Source organism: Theobroma umbraticum, unplaced genomic scaffold (genome assembly GCF_002168275.2).
Source record: "Theobroma umbraticum cultivar Fairchild unplaced genomic scaffold, ASM216827v3 scaffold_30.0, whole genome shotgun sequence".
NCBI lineage: Eukaryota > Viridiplantae > Streptophyta > Magnoliopsida > Malvales > Malvaceae > Theobroma > Theobroma umbraticum.
The window spans coordinates 3,580,068-3,601,310 of NW_018397254.1; the positions used below are offsets into that span (position 1 = coordinate 3,580,068).

A 21,243-nucleotide genomic window follows, 5' to 3' on the forward strand; every position below is an offset into this window, starting at 1 on the left:
ATACTATTGGCTTAGGGTAAAAATATTCCTATTTATGTAAACTTTGGAAGACACTGCATGGGTAAATATATTCTACTAGTATTTTTTACCTTTTATTTTTTGTGATTCTGAAATGATTTTCTTCTATAATTTGTGTTATATTCCCTCTACATTGTCAAACCTGATGATCAGTAACTGAATAATAATAAATGAAAGACAAAGAGGGTGCTATGAGAAAACAAGGTTGGTAAATTTCACTTTCAGCATTTAATATTGTTTCTTTAATAAACCCTCAAGCAAACAAATACAAAAGGTCAAAACTACTGTAAGTTCTGAATGAGTAGTCTGGTTAATTTTTAAGACAAACATGATGAGAAGTGGAAACAAACAAGATCGTCGTCAAAAAGTCTTTGATAATGGAAATGGTAGCTGCAGGACCACTTGAAACGCACCGTAGGTAGTAGGTAAAATAATACTCTCTTTTGCGGCTCTCTGTTTCTTACCCCTTTTTTCTGGATTTGTATGAGGTTTCTGGAAGGGAAGCCAATGGCTTCTCAAAGTAAATTTTCTGCTTTGGGTTTAGGGTTTCTCGTTTGGGCTTAACTCAAAAGGTTGTCGAGTCACACCAAATGCCAGCCCAGATGATTTGTTTGGTAATTGTCATAAAAGTTGGCAAATCACTCAGCTTACTTTTGAGAAAAGAAACTCTCGTAAATCAAGAACGCTTTTTGCACCTGCAGACCTATTAAACACTGTAAATTTTATTTTATGACCAGGTAAGCTAGAACAAAAGCAGTTTACAAGCTGATAGGTGTTAGTCCTAGTTCTAAAGCAGATTTTAATCTACACGTTGTGATCCCCACAAGTTAGGTTTGATTGTTTGATTCCATATAAGTGAACTGCACAATTTAGGAGTAGATTTTTATCTTGAAAAAGTTGATTTCCTACTGTTCTCAAATGTACTAGATGGAGAAAAAAAGAACCCTGAGACATTGAGGGCTCTAGGAGAAACCTTTAGGATGGGTTTTCAGCCATCAAATCTAAAACACATGAAGCATCCTGGATAGAATTTGGCATAGTTTGAATCTTTTTTTTTGGGCTAAAATTTGCAGCAATATTCGGTAGGCATAGCTAGTGAAAAAAAAATAAAGGCACGTTCCTGCCTGCAGCACGTGCATGTGCACTGCTGGGTTTTGATTTCAAACTAGTACATAAATTCAAGGTCCTTCGTAAGGTTAATGTCTTTCCATGCACGTGCACATGTTAATTTCTCTCTCACAGTTTTTCTCTCTCAAAATAAATTGGCTTCACTCCAATGTCCCCTCCAGGCAGAAGAAAGCTGCAAGGGATTCATTATAGTAGTTTGTCGTGTGCATTTCAAAAGAATTTTCAACTCTTTATATCAGCAAAAGGGCAGCATAGAAAAGAACATATGAAAATGTTCTTGGTTTGTGTTTAAAGCCTTTTTAGGGTAGTAAATGCACACTAGTGAACATGGTAATCAAATGGAGGAAAAGGAATCCCAGGAAAAGGGTGCTGCTTATTAAATTACCAGGAAAAAGCTGTGCTTTCTGTAAAAGTGTCAAGACAAGGACGTATCTGCAGAGCATGTGCTTTCTTTGCAATAGACCTATATCAAACTGAATGTCCATCAAGACAGGTAGAGATCCTAAGATTCTTGTCATGGTTAACGCTCTTTCTCAAATTTGTCCGAAGACAATTAATATAACTTTACCTGCTCACTTCAAATATTTCGTATTCCAAATGTAATATTGGATCTTCGTCTGAGTTGATGACCCGAATTTCAGTTCTAAGACTTCATATCATCACATATGTTTAAGTTCAACAAAAAGTGATGCAACATGTTCGAAAATATATCCCAGTTTTTTCGAGTTCAATGAGTTTGCATGTGATATGAGAGACGCATTAAAGTATTAAAGTAGAACCCACTTTGAATCCTCCGAACCTTATTCATTCGGTACTACAATTTTTCACCTTAAAACGAGGACCAAAGAATCCTCCCTGTAAAGTGTAAGTGGCTTGAGGCTTATGATTAGAATCCCTGCCACAATTCACCATGGCCAAATAAAAAAAGGAACGAAAGAATCATGATGTACAAGAAAAGCGAAAAAAGTTAACAAGATTTGGGTACCGTAAACTCCATCTCTTGACATAAAAAGCTTTTCTGAGTTGTGTGTTTGAAAGTTGAATTCAGATGTGACTTTGAACAAATAAAAAATCTTGATGCCAGCTTAACACTGTCTCTCAATATTTATATTACTGCAAGTAGACCATGTTCTTCCCCGAATTGAGCTTCTTATTTTATTCCAATCCCATAGGGAACATCCTCACTTGGGAAAGATTGGGAAAAACAAAAGAAAACCATAGGATTGATTGTTTACAACCAAGCAAATATTTTTGTTTGCCCACGGATCATCATTAGGAGTCCCTCACATTATTCTTATAAAAGGGCAGGCTTTATTTTTTTGCATGGATTTGTGGGTGTAATTAATTTAATCTTCAAGTGGATTCGCATTAAAAAATGTGATCATCTTTGTTAAATAATATTATGGAAACAACTTTTCATCATTGGAACTTAAGGAACCATGATTAGTTTAAGTTTAAGCTAATAATCCCATACACTATTTTATATTTAAATGATTAAAATTATCATGTGCCATCATTTTCTCTGTCATTCCCAATTATTTAAGCAAAGTCCAGCAACAAAACATGCTTCCCACATAAAATCATCGAGACCATAGATTCTGCCGAGTTAATTCCAAGTCTTACCCTCGACTCCGCACGTGAATGCTTATTTAAAAATTGCCGGTTAAGGGTAGAAATGTCAATTTACTTAATCGGTACATCCTAACACGTGCATTCCAACTCGAGCATTAGCATCTATTAACTGAAATACCGATTCCAAACAGATGATTTGCTTAGCCGTTAATCACATGGTGACCAGCTCACCCGGTCAAATTGGACGACATGCATGACCCACTAATTGCTACAAACGATAACAATTAAAAAATAAATAAAACAAAACAAATCTGGCTTTTAGAGTTTTAACGGCTTTCTTGTTCGAGGGATTCACTTGCACGTGTGAGGAATCAAGTGATCGACGGCTGGGACAAGTTGGTAGTCTGGTCACCGAGGGAGCCGGTGAAGAAGGTGGGAGGAAAGTGGGAAAAGGGTACGATTGGGATGTCAAAAGTAAAACGGGGAGAAAATAATGAGGCAAATGATTTAGGTTTGACTGTTGACTGGGATCCAGCAAATGCAAATGTAACTTTGACCGAAAGTGCACGTGCGGGTAAACAAGTTACTCGTGTGCTTTGCTGTCCGTCGGTGGCATGAAAATTCGCGCGCCACGTAGAATCCACATGAGTGGTAATAATGGAGGCGCAACTTGCCGGGGAATTCCCCGAGGTTATTGCACTGTTGTCAAATTTGTGAAATTACTCATTTGTCCTTGTAATAATGTACCAATACGCCAATGTCTTTCCCCATCTTAAATAAAAGAGTAAATTGCAACTTAAATTACTTTCCTTAATATCTAAATGATATGATTTAGGATATAAAGAAATTTTGGGTTAAAAAATATTTAATATTAATTATAAACTGAGGAATTAATGATTTTGTAATACCATTTTAAACATCGATTAGTATTTTTTTGTGTGAACATACACATACAATTTGCAAAAACAACATATAAGTACTGTGAATTTATCAAGTTTTTATATGGTGTCTTTGATATGTGCAAAAAGGAAACACAAACCTACCTTAATTCCCCCACCCCGCAAAGGCAATGTCATCTTTTATCTGTTAAGTATTAATTTGTTTGAAACTTTAAACAATAACATAAATGTCAAATCAGCATCTAACTTTGCAATATAATTTAGGGGCCAATGATTATACTTATGATCCAAGCAAAGCTAAATATATATATATATATCTTTCAAAACTCTAACCACTAAATCTTGTGATTTAACTAGTGACCATGGCAAATTATTTTTTCAATTCGGATCATGAATTTTCTAATCATGAAATTAACTAAACTAAATATATTCCTTAACAACGTTGTCTACATACAATAATTGTTAATCAGAAAGATATTATCATCATGGGAAGAAAAGTACTTTAATGGCTGAGAAAGTGATTTTCCGAGTATCTCCTTGAAGAATGGCTTTTTCTTTTGTAGGTGCATATGCCTTGAAGAATATGGTAATTATAGATGGAAAATTAATTATTCAAACGTACCCTAATCTTTTAAAAAAATGTGAAAAACACACAAATAAGGAAAGATTTGCAGCACTTCTGAACAGGGCAGGCTGTTCCAACTTAGATTTTTTATTAATGTCAACATTTGAACGTGAAGGAAAGGCGGGGAAATAAAGGCGAGATTGAGTTAAGAAGAAAAAGGAAAAAAAACATCACTCACCACTTTTAAAAGTTCAACCTGTTTTAATTTCAAGTACATTTTTGTTCTACAAGCCATTTAAACTAATTAAAAGTACTACTTGTAACTTGTAGGATGGTGCAAGTGGTTGAGATTCACAAGCAAAAGCCTTTGTTTCTCCCCCTTAAAAGTAGTTAAAAAGAAAACCTTTTGCTGATAAATTTTAGTTTAACCTTTAAAAACTACCATCTTCTCCATGATTGTATATTAATTATTGGGTAGTCGATGATCAGAATTTGGAGTTAAATGGAAAATGCAAGTACAAGAGAAAATGAGATCTCTAGCTAGCTATAAAGGTTTTGAAAACAATGATTATTATATATAATAAAATAACAATTAATTAATTGGGAAGATTATTAGATTCGTTTACAACTTTAGTTGGGAAAGAAATATTATTATTTGAACCCACTTACACGGGAGGGGAGGCCAAAAAAATTGTGCCATGAATTAGGGTTTGATTCCTGAGCTTAAGGTTTGACCAGATGATCCAACCCATCTCCTGTAATGTTAAGTAAGATCAAGCCATACTGGTATGTATATAGTTAAGCTTCGAAATAATAATTTTGTGAAAGTTCGTTCGAGACAAATATCATGCTTGCTAGCTAGCTCCGGTCAACAATATTCTTAATTAATATTTGAAGTTTTATGTTTAAATTTCCTGCATAAACTATATAAAAAAACGTTATCAAAAGTATATAGAGAACATAGCATAAGTTAATTATCCATACCATTAACATTAAACAAAAAAATTATTTACGTATTTGATGAATTGTTGGTTTATAGATTTTATATATTATTAATAAATTAAATGTTGTCACTTTATTTCTAAATAAAATTTAAAATTTTAAAATAATTATTCATACTTTAAAAAATATATATTTTGAATTTTTTTTTACATATCGATAAAGTGATATTTTATAATTAAATAATAGTATATAAATTAGATATTGACAATACATTAAATTGAACTCATTTGATCATAAATAGTGTTCAATATAAACCAATCCTTTTTTTTTTGGTCTTTGTCCCACGAATCTTTATATATCTTTTCAACTTGCATCACTTTAATTAGGCATGCAATGATCCTAATAGAGATTTTATATCAAAATTTCAAAATAAAAATAAATGCAACATTTATTATGGAAGAAAATGAAAATGATCTTCTCTTTAAGAGCAAAGTTTGACAAACCCCAAGAAGGAACGAGAGCCTTGCCTTTGCACCTAGATCTTGATAAGTGAACATGGGGGACTAGCTGGTAACAAAAGATCAAACAACCGAAAAGATTGAGATTCTATATGATGAGGACATGACTAAGCCAAGTGAAAAGTCTAATCAAGAGAGTTGTACCAAAGTTGGGGACCCATTGAATAAGAGAGCTGAAAAATTCCAGCCACGTAATCACACAAAACCAAACCATTGAACAATTAAACATTGGATTGATGTATTAAAAAAACAAAGGACAGGGACAACATTGTAATTAATTGTGTGATCTCATCTCAACTTGATTGAGAGCAACAACCTTTTAGGGGGGGGGAGAGGGGGGGGTCTTGGTCACGTGAGATTCACATGGGAGATTGAAAGACTCTTGCCAGGGTCACCCTTGATAAGATTGTTGGATAATGAAAATACCATTTATGGATGGTTTGGGTGTCTTTGATTTCTTGCACCAATTGGAGGGTACTCACATATGTGGAAAATGACTTGGATTTTTGGATATTTCACTATCCATTCCAAAAGATTTTCACATGTATGAGTTTGTCAATTCTTTCATATATTAAAACAAAATTATACATTGTCATAGTGTGATATCCATCCAGAGTCGTTCATTTTCACTTTAATTAGTTGGTTTTCATGGTCATGGAAATGGAAGAAAGAGAACCGGATGCGGTTCCCTTTTTCATTGGCCAATTAATAGAAACAATACAAATCTAGAAAAGCAAACCAATTAGAAGGAACACAACTTGCCATGACTTCCCATACTTGTGATTAGTTAACATGGACTGATTGAGATTGTATAAGATAGAGGAAATCTCATTCTACAAGATTAAACAATCTCGTATCAGGCAAAGAAAATACAATATTATACAGAATTAGCCACAAATACATATAATATTTGAACATTTAATTTAAATGATATTTATATCTTTTGCTTAAAATATGTAAGAAACAAATATTGCCTATGAAATATGTAATTCAACCTATACGAGTATACTATGCTTGTCCACGGATCATAGTCAAAAACAATGCATGTTCATGCAATAGAGTGAGAAAGGAAAAGCCAATTATTAGTAAAACAGGGAAAGAAAATGAATTTAAAATGTGAAAATGAACGAGGGTTTGGAAGAAGGCAAAGAGGGACCAATTTCACGTGCACGTCAATTGGCGGAATGAGCCTCGTACGGGCAAGATTAAACGGAGGAGAACAGTAGAGGACCGGAAGTGCGAAGAAGAGGGTCCTTATCCCTATAATTATAAAAAAAAAAAAAGGAAAGAACCCCCCTACGATGGGTATTGTCGGGTAGTGCACAGGAGATCCATTTATGGAGGGTCCTCAGTAATAGGGGACACGTGGGGACAGCTTTCACGCACTCGTGTGGGGACACCGTCAATGATCACCCGACATCTTGTCGGGGCCCCCCTTTATCTTCCTTCCTCTGTCCCACTTTTCATTAATCACCACTTTACCGAGACCCCGCCACCCCCCGGCACACTCTTTTCTCGGCCGTCGATGCATATGATGGATCTGATGGAGGGTTTCGATCGTGCGAAGTCGTGGCGCGTGGGGTGTTCTGGAGGGTACTAGATTTGGATTTTTGTCTGTACGTGTGTGTTCGCGGGGGGAGGGGTGTCGTTGTTCAGTTGTCTTTGGGGGCCAAATTAAAACCAATGATAGTTTCCTTAAAACAGTACCCTCAGTCATTAGTTCCGGGAAGGTCACGGATGTTTTTCCCAAGTCAGGCTAATAATTGATTGTTTTAAGGGAATCTGCTTTAGTTATGATTTGAAGGCTTACCATATTTAACGTTGATCCTTTTCCCAATTTTATTTTGATCCCTTTTTATTTTTATTTTGATATCTCACATAATATCACCATCACCAAAAACAAATTAGCAATATTCAACAAAGATAATCAAGATGTTTCGGTCCTTTAATATATATGTCAACCCTAGTGAAATAAAGAATAATTAATATTTTAGTACCAAATAATGTATCCCTTATAGTCTATGGTAACAACTTTTTTATTTAAATGGTATTATCACTTAGAATTAATGAAAGTAATTATATATGCAAGGGTGTTTGACGAATATCTCTTCCAAAATGGAACAAGTGTACGTGCAAGTTGGAACAGAAACAACAAATCTGTGGCATAAACACATAGGCAAAGGAAGGATCTAGGCTAGGGCTACAGCTGAGCTAGAATGGAGGAAGCCCAAACTGTTAGTATTGATAATTTTTGTACATGAATGAAATAAAATGTCATGTGGTTCTAATTGAAACGAAAGGCTAGGCTGAGTGTCTTTTTTTTTTTTCGTTTTTTTCTTCCTCGATCCTGTTGGAAGGCAAATTTTTTGCCATTGATTGCATAGACATCAATTGACATGATTCTCCCCTTCCCTAGAAAGTGCTGGTTAATTTGTCTTAGTGAAAAACGAAGAAAGTCAAAAAAAAAATGATGACCCCATTTTACAATTCAACCATGGAGTCCTTTTCCATCATAACACTTTGATTATGGGCATAATTTTTGGTCCTTATGAGATTTAGTCCAATTACTTTATTTTCCCCACGCAATATTAACACAACTCCAGTTCATAATAATTGTAGCAATTTCCCGTATCTGTCATCATTGTTGAATTTCATGCTACTTAGTTATCACGTTTTTGAAGCGGCAAGATTAGACAAGTTTTTTTTTTTTTCCTACTTGATCTTTAAAAAAAGTTTAGCATATTCTTTCTCTTTAATTCTACATGAAACATTTACCCATAATTTTATTATAGCTCTGATTTTCAAAATCCTTTCTTTCTAGTAAGCATTTATCTGCCTGGCTTTAAAAAGCAGTTCCATTATATGCTTGTCAAAAGGTGGATATGATTGATGCTGTAGCAACAACTATTCCAAAAAGTAAACTGGATGGTCAAGTTGAGAAAGGGGAGGGGACCCCAGCCATTGAATGACACATTCCTAACCAATGATTTAGATCACCTGCCCCCGTTCAACTCATGATGAAGCCTTTTTCCCTTCTTGACGCAAGCGTGGGAAGATAAAGATATTTAACTAACAAAAAAATCGTTTTGGACGGCAAACATTTTGCAAAAGGAAATTATCAGTCTACCCCCAAAACAATAACAATGATTAAAGCATGCTAATTCAAAATTAATGAGCCCGTAATGATTAGCTCATCTATATGAGGACTTCTTGGTCATTTCGAAAGTAAGGGCATTCATGTAATTTTCTGATATATCATCGGCTGCCCTGCGGCACTGCTGGCTAGGGACCAAGTTGCATGAAAACCTGGTGATAGAGATAGGCCCATTAGATAGGCTCAAAATTAACGGTTCACAGTGGGGGAATCCCAAGCCCCAGTCACGGCGAGTAAAGTTCAACCTGCGGGGTTAAGTGGCGAATGAGGGGAAGGTGGAGTGCACGAGGGGAGGGGGAAGAGTGGGGTGGAAGAGAGGGGGAGGCTCAAATGATTGTGAGGAAGAGAGTTGTCGGGGCGTGAAGGGACAAAGTGACACGCACGACCGTGCAGGTAGAAAGAGCAAAGGCTAGGTGGGGACCACAGAGCACGTGGCCCCAGGCAAGACATGTTGGTCCACGTGAGTTAAGAGAGGTTTTCTCTTCCACGCTTTCCCTTTCCCCTCATTTCTCGCACCCCCTCTCCCCACGTGAATTCCACTCTCCCTTGTCCCCTTTCTCTTTCTCTCTCTCGCCCCCCACGCACATACTTCACTTTTCTTTTCCTTTGGCTTCTCACTCAATCTTGACTTGGCCACATCCACCCTGCCAATGAGCCAAAGTCTTTCTAGTATCAGCCAAATTTCAATTAATGCCATTAATTATGCTAACCTTCTCTCTCTCTTCTCTTTTTTACTAATAGCCAACCTCTTAGTTCAGCATTGAGAATTCATCACTCTTTAGGATAATTAAGTGTAAATTCATCTCTTTTAAAAACATGCGATTATTATTTAAGTTCTTTTTTTTATTGGAAGGTTTAACATACAATTTTATAGCATCTTATACTTGTTCTTTAAAATTACTAAACAAAATAAGATGCATAGCCTAATTTAAATATGGAATATATTGTATGTTATCAACATCTAGTCTAGAACTTTTTTTGTATTTTCACGACAATATTGAGAGAATAAATTTTAAAATGAAGTTTAAGTATTATGAAAAATAATGATGTAACAAATGAGCAATTTAAATTCATGCTATTTAATTCATACTGTTCTTAAAATTAGTAAACAAGTTGGTATTGGAATTCTGATTGAGCATCAACTTAGCTAATAAATTAATAAAAAATATAAAAAAGTTATTAAATTTTCACGTCATATCATTGCTTTTGATAAAATACACATGCCATTTTTTATTTTACATGCATTTTTAAAAGAACTTCATACTATTAATTAAGTATTTTTTTTGTTTGGAAATAGAACTTTTATTCTTTTCAAATAGTAATATTATTTATTTCTTTCGTCCACATTGTGGGTGTGCTAGATCTAGTATATTTAAATCAAATTTAAGACACATTTTCTTTTGATTTTAATGATATAGTAACGTTGTACGTTGCGACTTGCAAGTTATTGTAAAAATGCCTATTTTTCGTTCATAAATCATGAGAATCAATAATTGGTCTCACGTTGATCATAACGGAGCCGATCAGGTCGCAGCCACCAAGCCGCATGACAAGTTACATACACAAGGACCAGTTTCTCCTCATAGGGCTCCCCAGACGCACAGTTCCATGAGTCACGATCGCGCCTCATCTTCCGCTATGCGATCAATCCAGACCATTCGTTCATCGAGCGTGAAATCTACTCTCCGGGTGCGCATCAGACAACATTTGGAAAAAGGAATGAAAGCGTTTTTGTTTTAATAGAAAAGGTTAAGAAAGCGACGCCCTTGTCTTAGTAGCCCCCCTCTCCCCCCCCCCCTAGTGGTACTCGCATGGGATAGGTGAGATTTTCAAAAGATAAGGGGGCCGGGTTTGGGGCCCACACTCATGTTTTCTATTGATATCTTTTGCACATCTTAAAAAAGTTGGATTTTTTTTTTGTAACTTATTTAAAAATAAAAAATGAATTTAAAATATAAAAGAAGGAGTATTAAGTATTCTAAAAATGAAAAGAAAGAATAAATTTAAAATTGATGAAAGGAAAAAAAGTTTATCTGTCTGGTTCCAATCATCACCATCCACTCATGATTTGATGGTTGTCCAAAGCGTCAGTGGCATTGGTTCCCAATTATACACAGCACAAGATAACATGGCCCCACAAATGGGTTTGATCAGGGACTGTTGATTATGATGTGAGGTGGGATCAAGGCCGTTGTTGAGAGGCAGGAAGGGCATGGAGAGTGAGGTGTTCAGGTGGAGGTTGTGGCCCACAGCTTGAATGCACAAGATTCATGATATTTGGGTTTGCTGGTCTTTTCTGGTTGGGATTCCGAGACAAATAATGAGAGCAATCTGGTTGCATTAATTTTAGGTTGGTTTGGGCTGGCAAAAACCCTTCTGCATTAATTATGGCATTTAGAGTTATACTTTTTTCAACATTCCTTTTCCAATATTATTATTTTTCCCATTCATATTTTAACCATTTTTGGTTTCTTTGATTGGCAACTAACCTCAAATTTGATACCCCCACGGAATTTCCTTTTCAATTTTGAGGGACAATCATGATATCCCAGCGATATGATTTTGACAAATCTTTTGTTAATGACATTTTTGAATCACGTTTGCGAATTGTAGACTAAATGTATGATTGAAGAAAAAACGTCAGTTATTATCAAAAAACATAAAATAAATAAATAAGAACATAGGCTATGCATGTTTTTATTCATATTTTATTTTTAAAAAATGGGTTTTTTTTATTTGACTTGTGACAAATTTTGTGTTTGATTATCATGCCATCAAAAGCATGGCTTTTAAATTTCAGAAAATTTAATAATTTTAAGAGTCAAAGTTGTGAATCATGCCTTGATGATCACAAATTTTAACTGCTCACCAAAGCGTGCTAAATGCCACTCCAATTGGAATGTTGCATGCAATGGAAGTTAATCAAAGTTTGGTTGTACATTAGGTAAGCACACATCCCTTCCTCTACCAAGCAATCCTTGTGTTGTGTCTTTCTCATTTGCTTAATTTACTCAATTGCTAGCTAAGAACAAATAGTATTAACAATTAATTTCCTCCTACTTTTTTGCACCATTGCTGTTATTTTTTGGTGGGTCAAAGTATAAATGGTAGATAATAAAATGGAGTTAATTTTGAGAGTCTGTAACTATAATTATGTTTTGACTGATTCATAAACTAAAAAGGGTACTTTGTCAATTGCACATTTAAGTTTTTTCTTTATGGTAAACTCCAATGAAATCAAAATTTCAGTTATATTTTTGCTAGGAAGCTGTCAGCAAAGTGGCAGTAAACACCAAGGAAAGTGTAGAAACAGTAGATAGAAGAAGTTTGGCCATTTAACCATGGTGAAGGTGAAAAGGAAGGGAGAGAGGGAGGGAGGGGGAGAAGACAAAGGAGCAGAGTTAGGTATTATTTTGGGGAGCAAAAGCCATGATTGAGATAATTGGCCTCCTGACAACAAGTCATGATTGAACTTACACCCCACTCTCTCCTATTCTCTGCTTTCTATATAATCCCGTATTCCACCCTCTTACACACCCATCAGCTTTCAACTCTTTCTCTCTCTTAAAACTCCAAAACCAAAATCTTTTCCTTCTCACACTCCCTCTTTCTCTCACTCTTGTTCACACCAAAGAGAATCTAAGCTACTATACAAGAAAAAGCTGTGTTTGGCAAGAGCAGAAAAGAAGCAAAAAAAAAAAAAAACAATAATGATGGTGGGAAAAGAAGATCTGGGTTTGAGTCTGAGCTTGAGCTTCCCTCAGAATCACCACTCTTTACAGCTGAATCGAAGACCTTCTCTGGTTCCATCCTCTGCTAATTCTTGCTCTTCTCCTTCTGGTTTAACGCTTCAAAAACCATCATGGAACGATGCCTCTACTCCTTCAGGTATGTTTCTTGCGGGCACTTCTTTTGTCTTTGCATGGGACATCAGCTTTCAGATCTCGTTTTCATTTTTCCATACTTTTTTCTTTTCCTTTGGTTTCCCGAGAACCAAACGGAAGCTTAAACGAATTAATTTCTTTTCCTTTTTTTTTTTCTAATGCTTTGGTATCATTTTTTTCCTTTTAAATTCAACCCAACTAAAAAAAATTATTACTTTCTTTGTTACTTTTTTCATGTTTGAAGTATCTTTTTTGACAATCGTTTTCACTTGCACTTTTCTCATGTTCACATGCAAAAGCCTCTAAATCTGATACTTTTCTCTAGATCTCAGCCTCAAAAACCAGTTTTTTCCCCCTCTGTGTTTAGACAAAATACCCAGCCTTTTTATCTGACAAGTATGGTCTTTGCATGCAGATCCTATCTCAGAATCTTACCGGGCCGAGACAAGATCATTTCTTAGAGGAATCGACGTGAACAGATTGCCATCAGCGGTCGATTGTGAAGAAGAAGCTGGAGTTTCATCTCCTAACAGCACGATATCGAGTGTAAGTGGAAAAAGGAGCGAAAGAGAAGGTAATGGAGATGAGCATGAGATTGAAAGAGCATGTTCTCGTGGCATCAGTGATGAAGAAGATGGTGACACCTCAAGAAAAAAGCTTAGGCTTTCTAAAGATCAGTCTGCTATTCTTGAAGAAAGCTTCAAAGAACACAACACTCTCAACCCAGTAAGTAATTTGAACAGAATCTATCAGATAAAAATTACTGTTTGGTTGCTAAGAAAAAAAACCCTTTGGAAAACTAAAAAGGGAAAAATTTAGCCTTATGGATCGTTGAGTTTGACTTATCTGACGGTGTAAGATAAGAGAAGGTTCTAGATGTCAGTTACAATTTTCTTGGTAACCAAACAGATATACTTGGAGGGTATTTTGGTATCTATGCTCATAAACGTATGGCTATTGTTATCTTCGCAGAAGCAAAAGTTGGCTCTGGCTAAGCAGCTGGGATTGCGACCCAGACAAGTAGAAGTGTGGTTCCAAAACAGAAGGGCAAGGTAGGAGATCTCCCACCATTTTTTTAAGGGGCAATGTTAGAAATTTACGCAAGTGACAGTTATGTCCTTTTGAAGTAACACTATTTACTGAATATGGGACTGGAATTCTCTTTGCAGGACCAAGCTGAAGCAAACTGAGGTGGACTGTGAATTCCTTAAGAGATGTTGTGAGAATCTGACGGAGGAGAACAGGCGGTTGCAGAAGGAAGTTCAGGAGCTGAGAGCACTGAAACTTTCCCCGCAATTCTACATGCAAATGACCCCACCGACCACCCTCACCATGTGCCCATCATGTGAGAGGGTGGCGGTCCCACCCAACGCATCATCCACCGTCGATCCACGGTCCCATCAGCTGGCCCAGACCCACCACAGGCCCATCCCAATCAACCCGTGGGCCCCAGCTGCCCCCATCCCACATGGACCGTTCGATGCTCTTCGTCCTCGATCGTAAATTAAAACGCGATCCACAAGTGCGTTTTGGTCAAATGGAAAAAGAATCATGCTTGCGTACGGAGAACAGTGTAATAGCGTACCGATTTCCATGTTCAAAGGTTTTAGGTCTAAGATATGGTGGTTACAATGTGATTCTGGTGGGTCTTCATGTTTTGTATTATTGGACCCATCTAAACCCTTTTTTTCGCCCCCAAGGTTGACATATTTAATTAGCTTAATTTTGGTGTTAATTAGTGATGCTAATTACATCTTCCTCCTCCATTTTGAGTGGTAGGGAAGAGAACTTTGGGTGTAAAGTGCAAATGTCTAATTATTAAATTTGACCAAAGCTTAAAAGCAAACGCCTGTGCTTCAAGTTCCAATCAGGTTACAAGGAATCTCTCTTTTTGTAATTTCCCTTTTACAATTTGGAGGTTTGGGGATTGTGTGGGGACAATTAAACCCCCGTTTTTGAGCAAGGGTTTGTATTTTAATTGTGAACATTGGTCCTAATTTCCGGGGTCTTTGCCAAGCACTTGAACAGAGTGTTTGAGGAATACTTAATATTCTTTAATCATGTCTTAAACCCACTTTGTCTAATAAAGTATGATGAACCCAAAATCTAAAACGTAGCTACTAGTGTATGTCTTTTGTTTTCGTGAATTGGGTAAATTCCTCCAGGTGTGGGATGAGGGAAGAACAGTGCAAATGGTGGAGATGCCCTTTTCATTGGCTTATTTAAGGGATTCTATTTTAGTTTCAATCCTTTGCAAATACGGGCATGATTCAAACCCTTATCTCGTGTACTGTGGTCTGGTGTTCCAATCACGCAAAACCTTTAGGATAAAAAAATAATAATAATAAAAGAGAAAGTCACGATCACCTCCCAACAAACTCTTGTACAGTGTAGAAAAGGTTTTGAAATGACAAGCACCACGCTTTTGTTCTTCATCTGTTTGGGTCAGCAGACTTGAAAATTCTTATCAGCTATAGAGCTGTGCGTCTATGAATCAGCTTATCTATAATTGAACTTGTAAAGAGCACCACAAAAGAACAATATAACTTTTTAATAATTGACAGGCTACCCAATTTTTATTCTACCTGTCCTCACTCCCATGTTACATAGTTCAATCGGCATTTCGCCCTGCTCTGTTTTGTTATTCTTTCCATAAAATAATCAGGTAAACAATGTAGGATTTGCTTATTGACGGGGTAGCCCGTAGCCTCCAATATGTTTTCCCCTGTTGGGCAGGAAGCTGTGGATTAACAGTATAACACGTTCAACTTGCTTTCCACTGTAGAAAAACCCACCATTTAAATGGCATTTATGGACATCCGCACCCAACTCACGAGATAATGTCTGTTTTGATATGAAATGCCTCATAATTTTATACATTCGTAATCTATTTATTAGATATTGTCTATAATGATCTAAAAAGTCTTATGATTGCATGCAAAAAATAAATAAATACCTTCACAGGTATAAATATAATTTTACATTTATATTATAAAATATTTTCATATTTTCTTAATATAAGATTAAGTGTGTCACAATTTTATTATATTCTTATCTCGTTGAAATTATAATGTTTCCATCAACCCCAACACATCTCATGATCTCACGATTATTACAGATGTGACTCTTACAAGTTCGATAGGTGACTTCATTGTGCTTGTAGAGACCTATGTCTAACCTATAAACTGTTGTTTGTTTTGATTCAAAAAATCTCACGATCAAAGCAAATTCTCACAAATCTTAATGTGGGATTGAACACATTACAATCTCCACCCACTAAGGTTTTGATATCCGTATCACGCCTAACACATTACACTCAAAATCAAACCAAGATCATACCCAGTGATTGGGTTTTAGAAATGGCTTATTCTCCACTTTAAACACGATCTAACACTTTGCCTCATGTAACACTTCACTTTCGTATTCCTAGTAATGAAACTTGGTTCTAATATCAATTGTGAAGAAAGTTTTATTTGTTTTGATCAAAAGAGTTTTACGATTTTATTTATAAAAATCACCTTATAAGTATAAGCTTATATATATATATATCATAGAAGATCTTCACAAATTTTCAATGTGAGATTGGGAATATTATAATTTTCTTCCATTAATATGTTGACGTCCTTGTCAAAGCTCAACACATCATGTGGCTAACACAAGTTCAAGAGGTAACTCCAATCATGCATATGCGATATAGCACTTAACTCTCACATTTTTGGCTGATAATTACTTTGATATTAACTATAGAGACTCTCATCTAATTTGTGAGTATTTTTCGTTTTGACTTATATTGTCTTATGGTTTTATTTACCAAAAAACATTTTATTATTAAATTTAAATTTATATATATATATATATATATATATATTCTTACAAATCATCGCCGTTAAATTGGAGGCCTTACAAAGACTACTTTAGCATCTTGTCACAAGACCTGGGGAAAAGCGAATCTTGGATAATAAATGTGAGGGACATGCCATGCCTTTCTTAAGAAGTTCAGGAGCATTCGAGCCATATATTCTTCTGATTATGGCCAACGCAGCAAAATCTGTTAGGTATCAGCAATTAATTCCCTGGTTCTGTAGATACAGTGGATTGTCTTAAAATATCTTCAGGTACTACAACATTGTGTAGTTCTTTTTCCTGTCTAACTGACCGGAGGGAAAATCTCACTGCCGTCACGGTGAAAACGTAAACCCAGTTTGTTCCTTGTCATGTAAAAAGTTTTAAACCTGAATGCAGGGACTCGATTATCTATCACATATTCTGCTCCCTGACTAGATTGTGGGCTCGCAGACACATTCCTATTACCTAGAACAGGTCCTTAGTGGACCTTGAATCCGAAATCTAGGGCACAGGGCACTAGATTATGTCTCAGTGTGGTCCTAAGAGTTATCACAATTTGAGATCGTATTGATTCTCTCCTTGAATCGAACAGATATGTAAAGTGCCCTTCGAAATGTGAATGCCCCCAAGTTGTAGGAATTTTCAGTCACCAATCTGTAGAGACTATTGCTTTAGAATATGCCACAGAATAACATTTTATGACTCTAGGAATTTGTATAGACACTGCCGATCAAGAAAAGAAAATTTTTGTGGGCACAAGTGGCTATGGAAAAGCTGGAAACAAACACATTGTGTTGCAGGAAGTAAAGAACTGAATATTGATTTTCACAAGAGCCTGTCCTCCAAAATTTTCATTCTCTATCAAGCTTTTTGATTTCAACAAAAATTGCTCTCTAGGGAAGAGCTTGTGCTATCCATATTTCCCATTTGCTAGAACTGTTGGGTACATTAGGTACAAGGGAAGTGCCGAGTTTGAACCCTGCCCACCTCCCCCCATTTCCCACCGAAGGATGAGAAGGGTGGGTGGGCTGTGGTCCTTTGAGGACATTTTGGGTTTTGACAGGGTTCATCAAGAAGGAAAGCCCACCAAAGCAGGAGTGTTATTCACCGAAATGCATTTGGGTCAATTTGTGCATCAAGCCTTAAAAACCCACAGTAAAAGTGGGCCGATTCGAATTTTCAGCAACCTTCTCAGCTCAGCTTTTGGCAGTCGTGTTCCGTATGAGGCGGCATCGAAGAGAATTTCACATCGGCCTTTCACTCTGAGCTGTTGGCTACAAGAATAGGTATAGGAACGTATATGGTCTTCAATGTTTCAAGACTGTTTCTCTTTGGTGGTGCACTAAATTTCCTATTTGGCAGAGATAGTGATGCTTTTATGGGCAATTAACAACGGGAAAATGAGGTTGTGAATTGACTAACTAGACAAAGATCGATTCGCGCTTATTTAAAGCTGATCTTGTTAACATTGCAAACACTGTTATGTAAACTGTAATGATATCCAAATTACAAGCTTAGCATTCTTTGCTTGAACTTGGAAAGAATATATGCTTTGCTTTAGACTTGAGAACAAGTTGCGTAATATGAGGGAAAGGGAGAGGAAAAAATGAAAAAAACACTTCCAACTGCACATAGATTTGAACTCATTGCTGGTTGTTGTGCATCATCCAGCAGAATCGGTTTTTCCCATTTTCTTCAGTTCTCGAAGTTAATTATATAAAATTAGCCTAAATTTGCTTTCCACTGTGATTAGCAGACTTGAAACAGAGTTGTTGTAAACTGTTTCCGGTTAGATGAAGTTAACCATGCAACTCAGAACAAGACAGCATCTGAATCGTAGTCACAATTTTTCCATGCAAAGAGAAGCTCAGCGTAAATGAGTTTAACTTTTCACTATGCCAATAACTTTTGGCTTTAAGAAGGCTGAGGTTTAGGGTCTGCCATTAGAGTGGATGGGAATTGGGAGAAGAACAGCAGATTTATGAACTGGAATACAATAGAAACAGCTTGACTCTTTAGCACCCTTCTTCTAATTGCTTTCTCAAGGTTTCAAGGATAAAAAGTTGAAAAGTATCAAGTATGGGCATTTAAAACTGAACAAAGACACTAATCAACACATATTCTTTAGTCTTAATTGGCCTTTTTTTCCTTAATCAATTTTTTTTTCTGGAGCAACAATCCATAGCCTATTGTCATGACAAAATTTCAATGGAGGCGTGACATATTGAAAAAGCTGTATGTTCTGCGATCATCAGCTTGTTGAGCAACTGAAAATCTGAATTCACACTAGGTCAAATGCATTGGAAAAAGACTATTTTTCCTATTCAATTACATCAATGCAGGAGATGCAATAACCAACACGTTTGAGAACAGAAACAATTCTCCAATGCGGTTGCTGGTTACATGAAAGAAACCCGGACTATGTATGCCATGACCTTATATTCAAAAAGGCCTTCAGTCAAGCTAGAAGCAGAACAAAAGGAAGAAGAAAAAAGGTTGAAATACCGAATACAAATTCATCCTGTGAAATATCCAAGGCTTGATGTCTCTTTAACTTTACTTTGTAGAGTTCCTCTTCATCTGGCCACTCGATCTCTTAATTGAGTCAATCCTCTGAAGCCTGATCTGCTCTCTTACTTTGGCTATGAACTCATCCGCCTTCTTATCCACATCAGAACCTCCATCTATGCCACTGTTCGGACTAGCTTCCTCATTGTTTGGACTTCTTTCGAAGCTTGAAACAAAGGAAGTATCACCAACTTCCTCATTCTCGCTTTCTGAGTCATCATCAGTGGTTTCCATAACCAACTTTTCAACAAATGCTTGTTTCTCCTCCTGCGGGAATTCCATGAAAGTTGGCTGTGGCATAACACTGACACTTTCACGGTTCAGCTTCTCGGTCCTGAATGATGTTTGATCAAACCTCACTGTCTTGCCATTGATCCCGTTCTCAATTTCACCATCTTTCCTTGATCCGCTAAGCAAATCACTTGGCCGAAGCATCCTAACTAACTTTCCCTTGGACAAACCATCAACATAGTCCCTTTGTGTCCCCATTAATGTGTCTCCATCAGAGTCTTGGCTTGCATAGTTCCAAGGCAAATCCATATCGAAGGAAAGCTCTTCATCAATCAAGGTAGAACTTGGTTTCAGTGATGATGATTTGTGAATTATTGGTGGGGGTGGAGGTGGTGGTGGTGGGGGAGGAGACCTGTAAATGCTCTTTTTCCTCACCACATCCTCTGCACTCTTGGTTTGTGCTTCCATTGACAAAGAAGGAGAAGGAGATGACTTCTTTGGCGAAGATAGAGGTGGTGAAGGGGACAACTTTGGAGAAGAAGACAGGGAACTGGATCGAGACAAACGATTAGTTTGTGACCTAAAGGACCGAGATTCAAGCCTATTGAATTCAGATTCAATATCATCTTTCACTTCCATTCTTCCAGATCTTGAGCGCCAAGGAATTGGTGAAGGGAGAACAACATTATTCCCATTCAACTTCTTCTCCAAAGCATCTTGATCCAATCCTCCCAATGCCCCATTTGTACCTTTATTTGAAAACCTTTTGGAACTAAAACTAGAATTAGACCTACTGAGAGAGCTAGAATTTGCACTATTTTCCCTCCTTGTCTCAAGATTATTCGCGTCCAAAACACGCGATTTCAAGCTCCTAACAGGCAAAAGCAAAGGCTTTTCGGAGATTCTAGAACTAGAACTTCTCTGTTCATCAAGAACAGCATGTTCTTTTGCTACAACAACAGGAGGTTCATTCCTATAGTATTGGTTACTCCAAGTCTGGACCTTGCTTTCGTCAGACCCGGATAAATTTTCAGCTTCATCGTCGAAAACGGATGACACCTGAAGGAATCTAGACACGAAAGATTGTACATTATCAAACTTAGACTGGTTATTGTTGTTTTCTTTCTCTATTTCATCATTTCGCCGGCTAAAAAGCCCATAAGAAACGGCAATCCCAACTAATAGAAGGTGGAGAAGCTCCCAGCTTCTGTTTAGTAGAGTTTGGTTGATGAATTCAGGTGCTTGTGAGGGAAAAACTGGGATTATAACCAAAAATATTATGACTACGACAGCTTTGTTCAGGAAATGTTTATAGTACTTACTCGGGTTTGCTGGGTTTTGCGCTTTTACTAGCTGCTGCCTTTTGGTGTAGGAGTCTGTATCTGCCATTGATGAAGATAGATCAAAAAAAAAAAAAAAGAAGAGGAGAGGAAGGTTTTTTCTTGTTTTCTTGGTAAGCTTTGTTTGTGCCAAAGAATATGGAGATGAGAAGGAGGAGATGAAAAGAAGACTTAGGGGTTAAGGAAAAGTGGAGAATGAGGAAAGGCAGAGAAAGTGGAAGAGAGAAGAGGCAGTGGGAGAAGTGAGCATATTTAAAGCTAAGCTTTGGTTTGCTTTCAAGTTTTTAACGGTTCTTTCAGCAAATGACATGTATAGCCTCACCACCCTTTCTCTCTGTTACTGCTTTTCTTTTATTTTATCTGATATATAATCCTGAGGATAAAGCCTTCTCTGGGCTCAATTTTCATCCGATGCTTTTCTTTTCTCCATTTTTCTTCTCTGCTTTTTAGGTAAAGGTGGTTGAGTTGATGGATTTAGGCTGAAATGATGAACAACTAAGAGTGAGAAAATTAAGATCATACAGTCAAGTGATCCTGTTATTCTAATTTTTGCACTGAGTCTTTCCATGGTTAAGTTG

The 21,243-nt window shown here is 36.7% G+C and overlaps 2 protein-coding genes across 2 annotated transcripts; one reads left to right on the forward strand and one right to left on the reverse strand.

The window, feature by feature from the left end:
* Nucleotides 1–12,329: 12,329 nt before the first annotated feature.
* On the forward strand, nt 12,330–14,526 carry LOC110409130 (homeobox-leucine zipper protein HAT4-like). Its single transcript, XM_021418380.2, has 4 exons — nt 12,330–12,684; nt 13,096–13,406; nt 13,653–13,732; nt 13,850–14,526. The coding sequence occupies exons 1-4, from the start codon at nt 12,507–12,509 to the stop codon at nt 14,181–14,183; spliced, it is 903 nt and encodes a 300-aa protein (XP_021274055.1). The 5' UTR covers nt 12,330–12,506; the 3' UTR covers nt 14,184–14,526.
* A 4,256-nt stretch (nt 14,527–18,782) lies between these two features.
* Nucleotides 18,783–20,916, reverse strand: LOC110414240 (hydroxyproline-rich glycoprotein family protein). Its single transcript, XM_021425327.2, has one exon. It carries the CDS (start codon nt 20,712–20,714, stop codon nt 19,083–19,085), a length of 1,632 nt encoding a protein of 543 aa, XP_021281002.2. The 5' UTR covers nt 20,715–20,916; the 3' UTR covers nt 18,783–19,082.
* Between the last annotated feature and the right edge of the window lie 327 nt (nt 20,917–21,243).

Excerpts from the sequence above, each read along its gene's own strand:
- LOC110414240 (XM_021425327.2), bottom strand. The coding sequence starts at position 20,714 with ATGGCAGATACAGACTCCTACACCAAAAGGCAGCAGCTAGTAAAAGCG.
- LOC110409130 (XM_021418380.2), top strand. The coding sequence starts at position 12,507 with ATGATGGTGGGAAAAGAAGATCTGGGTTTGAGTCTGAGCTTGAGCTTC. Across the intron at positions 13,407-13,652 it reads AACACAACACTCTCAACCCA|AAGCAAAAGTTGGCTCTGGC; the intron begins GTAAGTAATTTG and ends TTATCTTCGCAG. Across the intron at positions 13,733-13,849 it reads TTCCAAAACAGAAGGGCAAG|GACCAAGCTGAAGCAAACTG; the intron begins GTAGGAGATCTC and ends TTCTCTTTGCAG.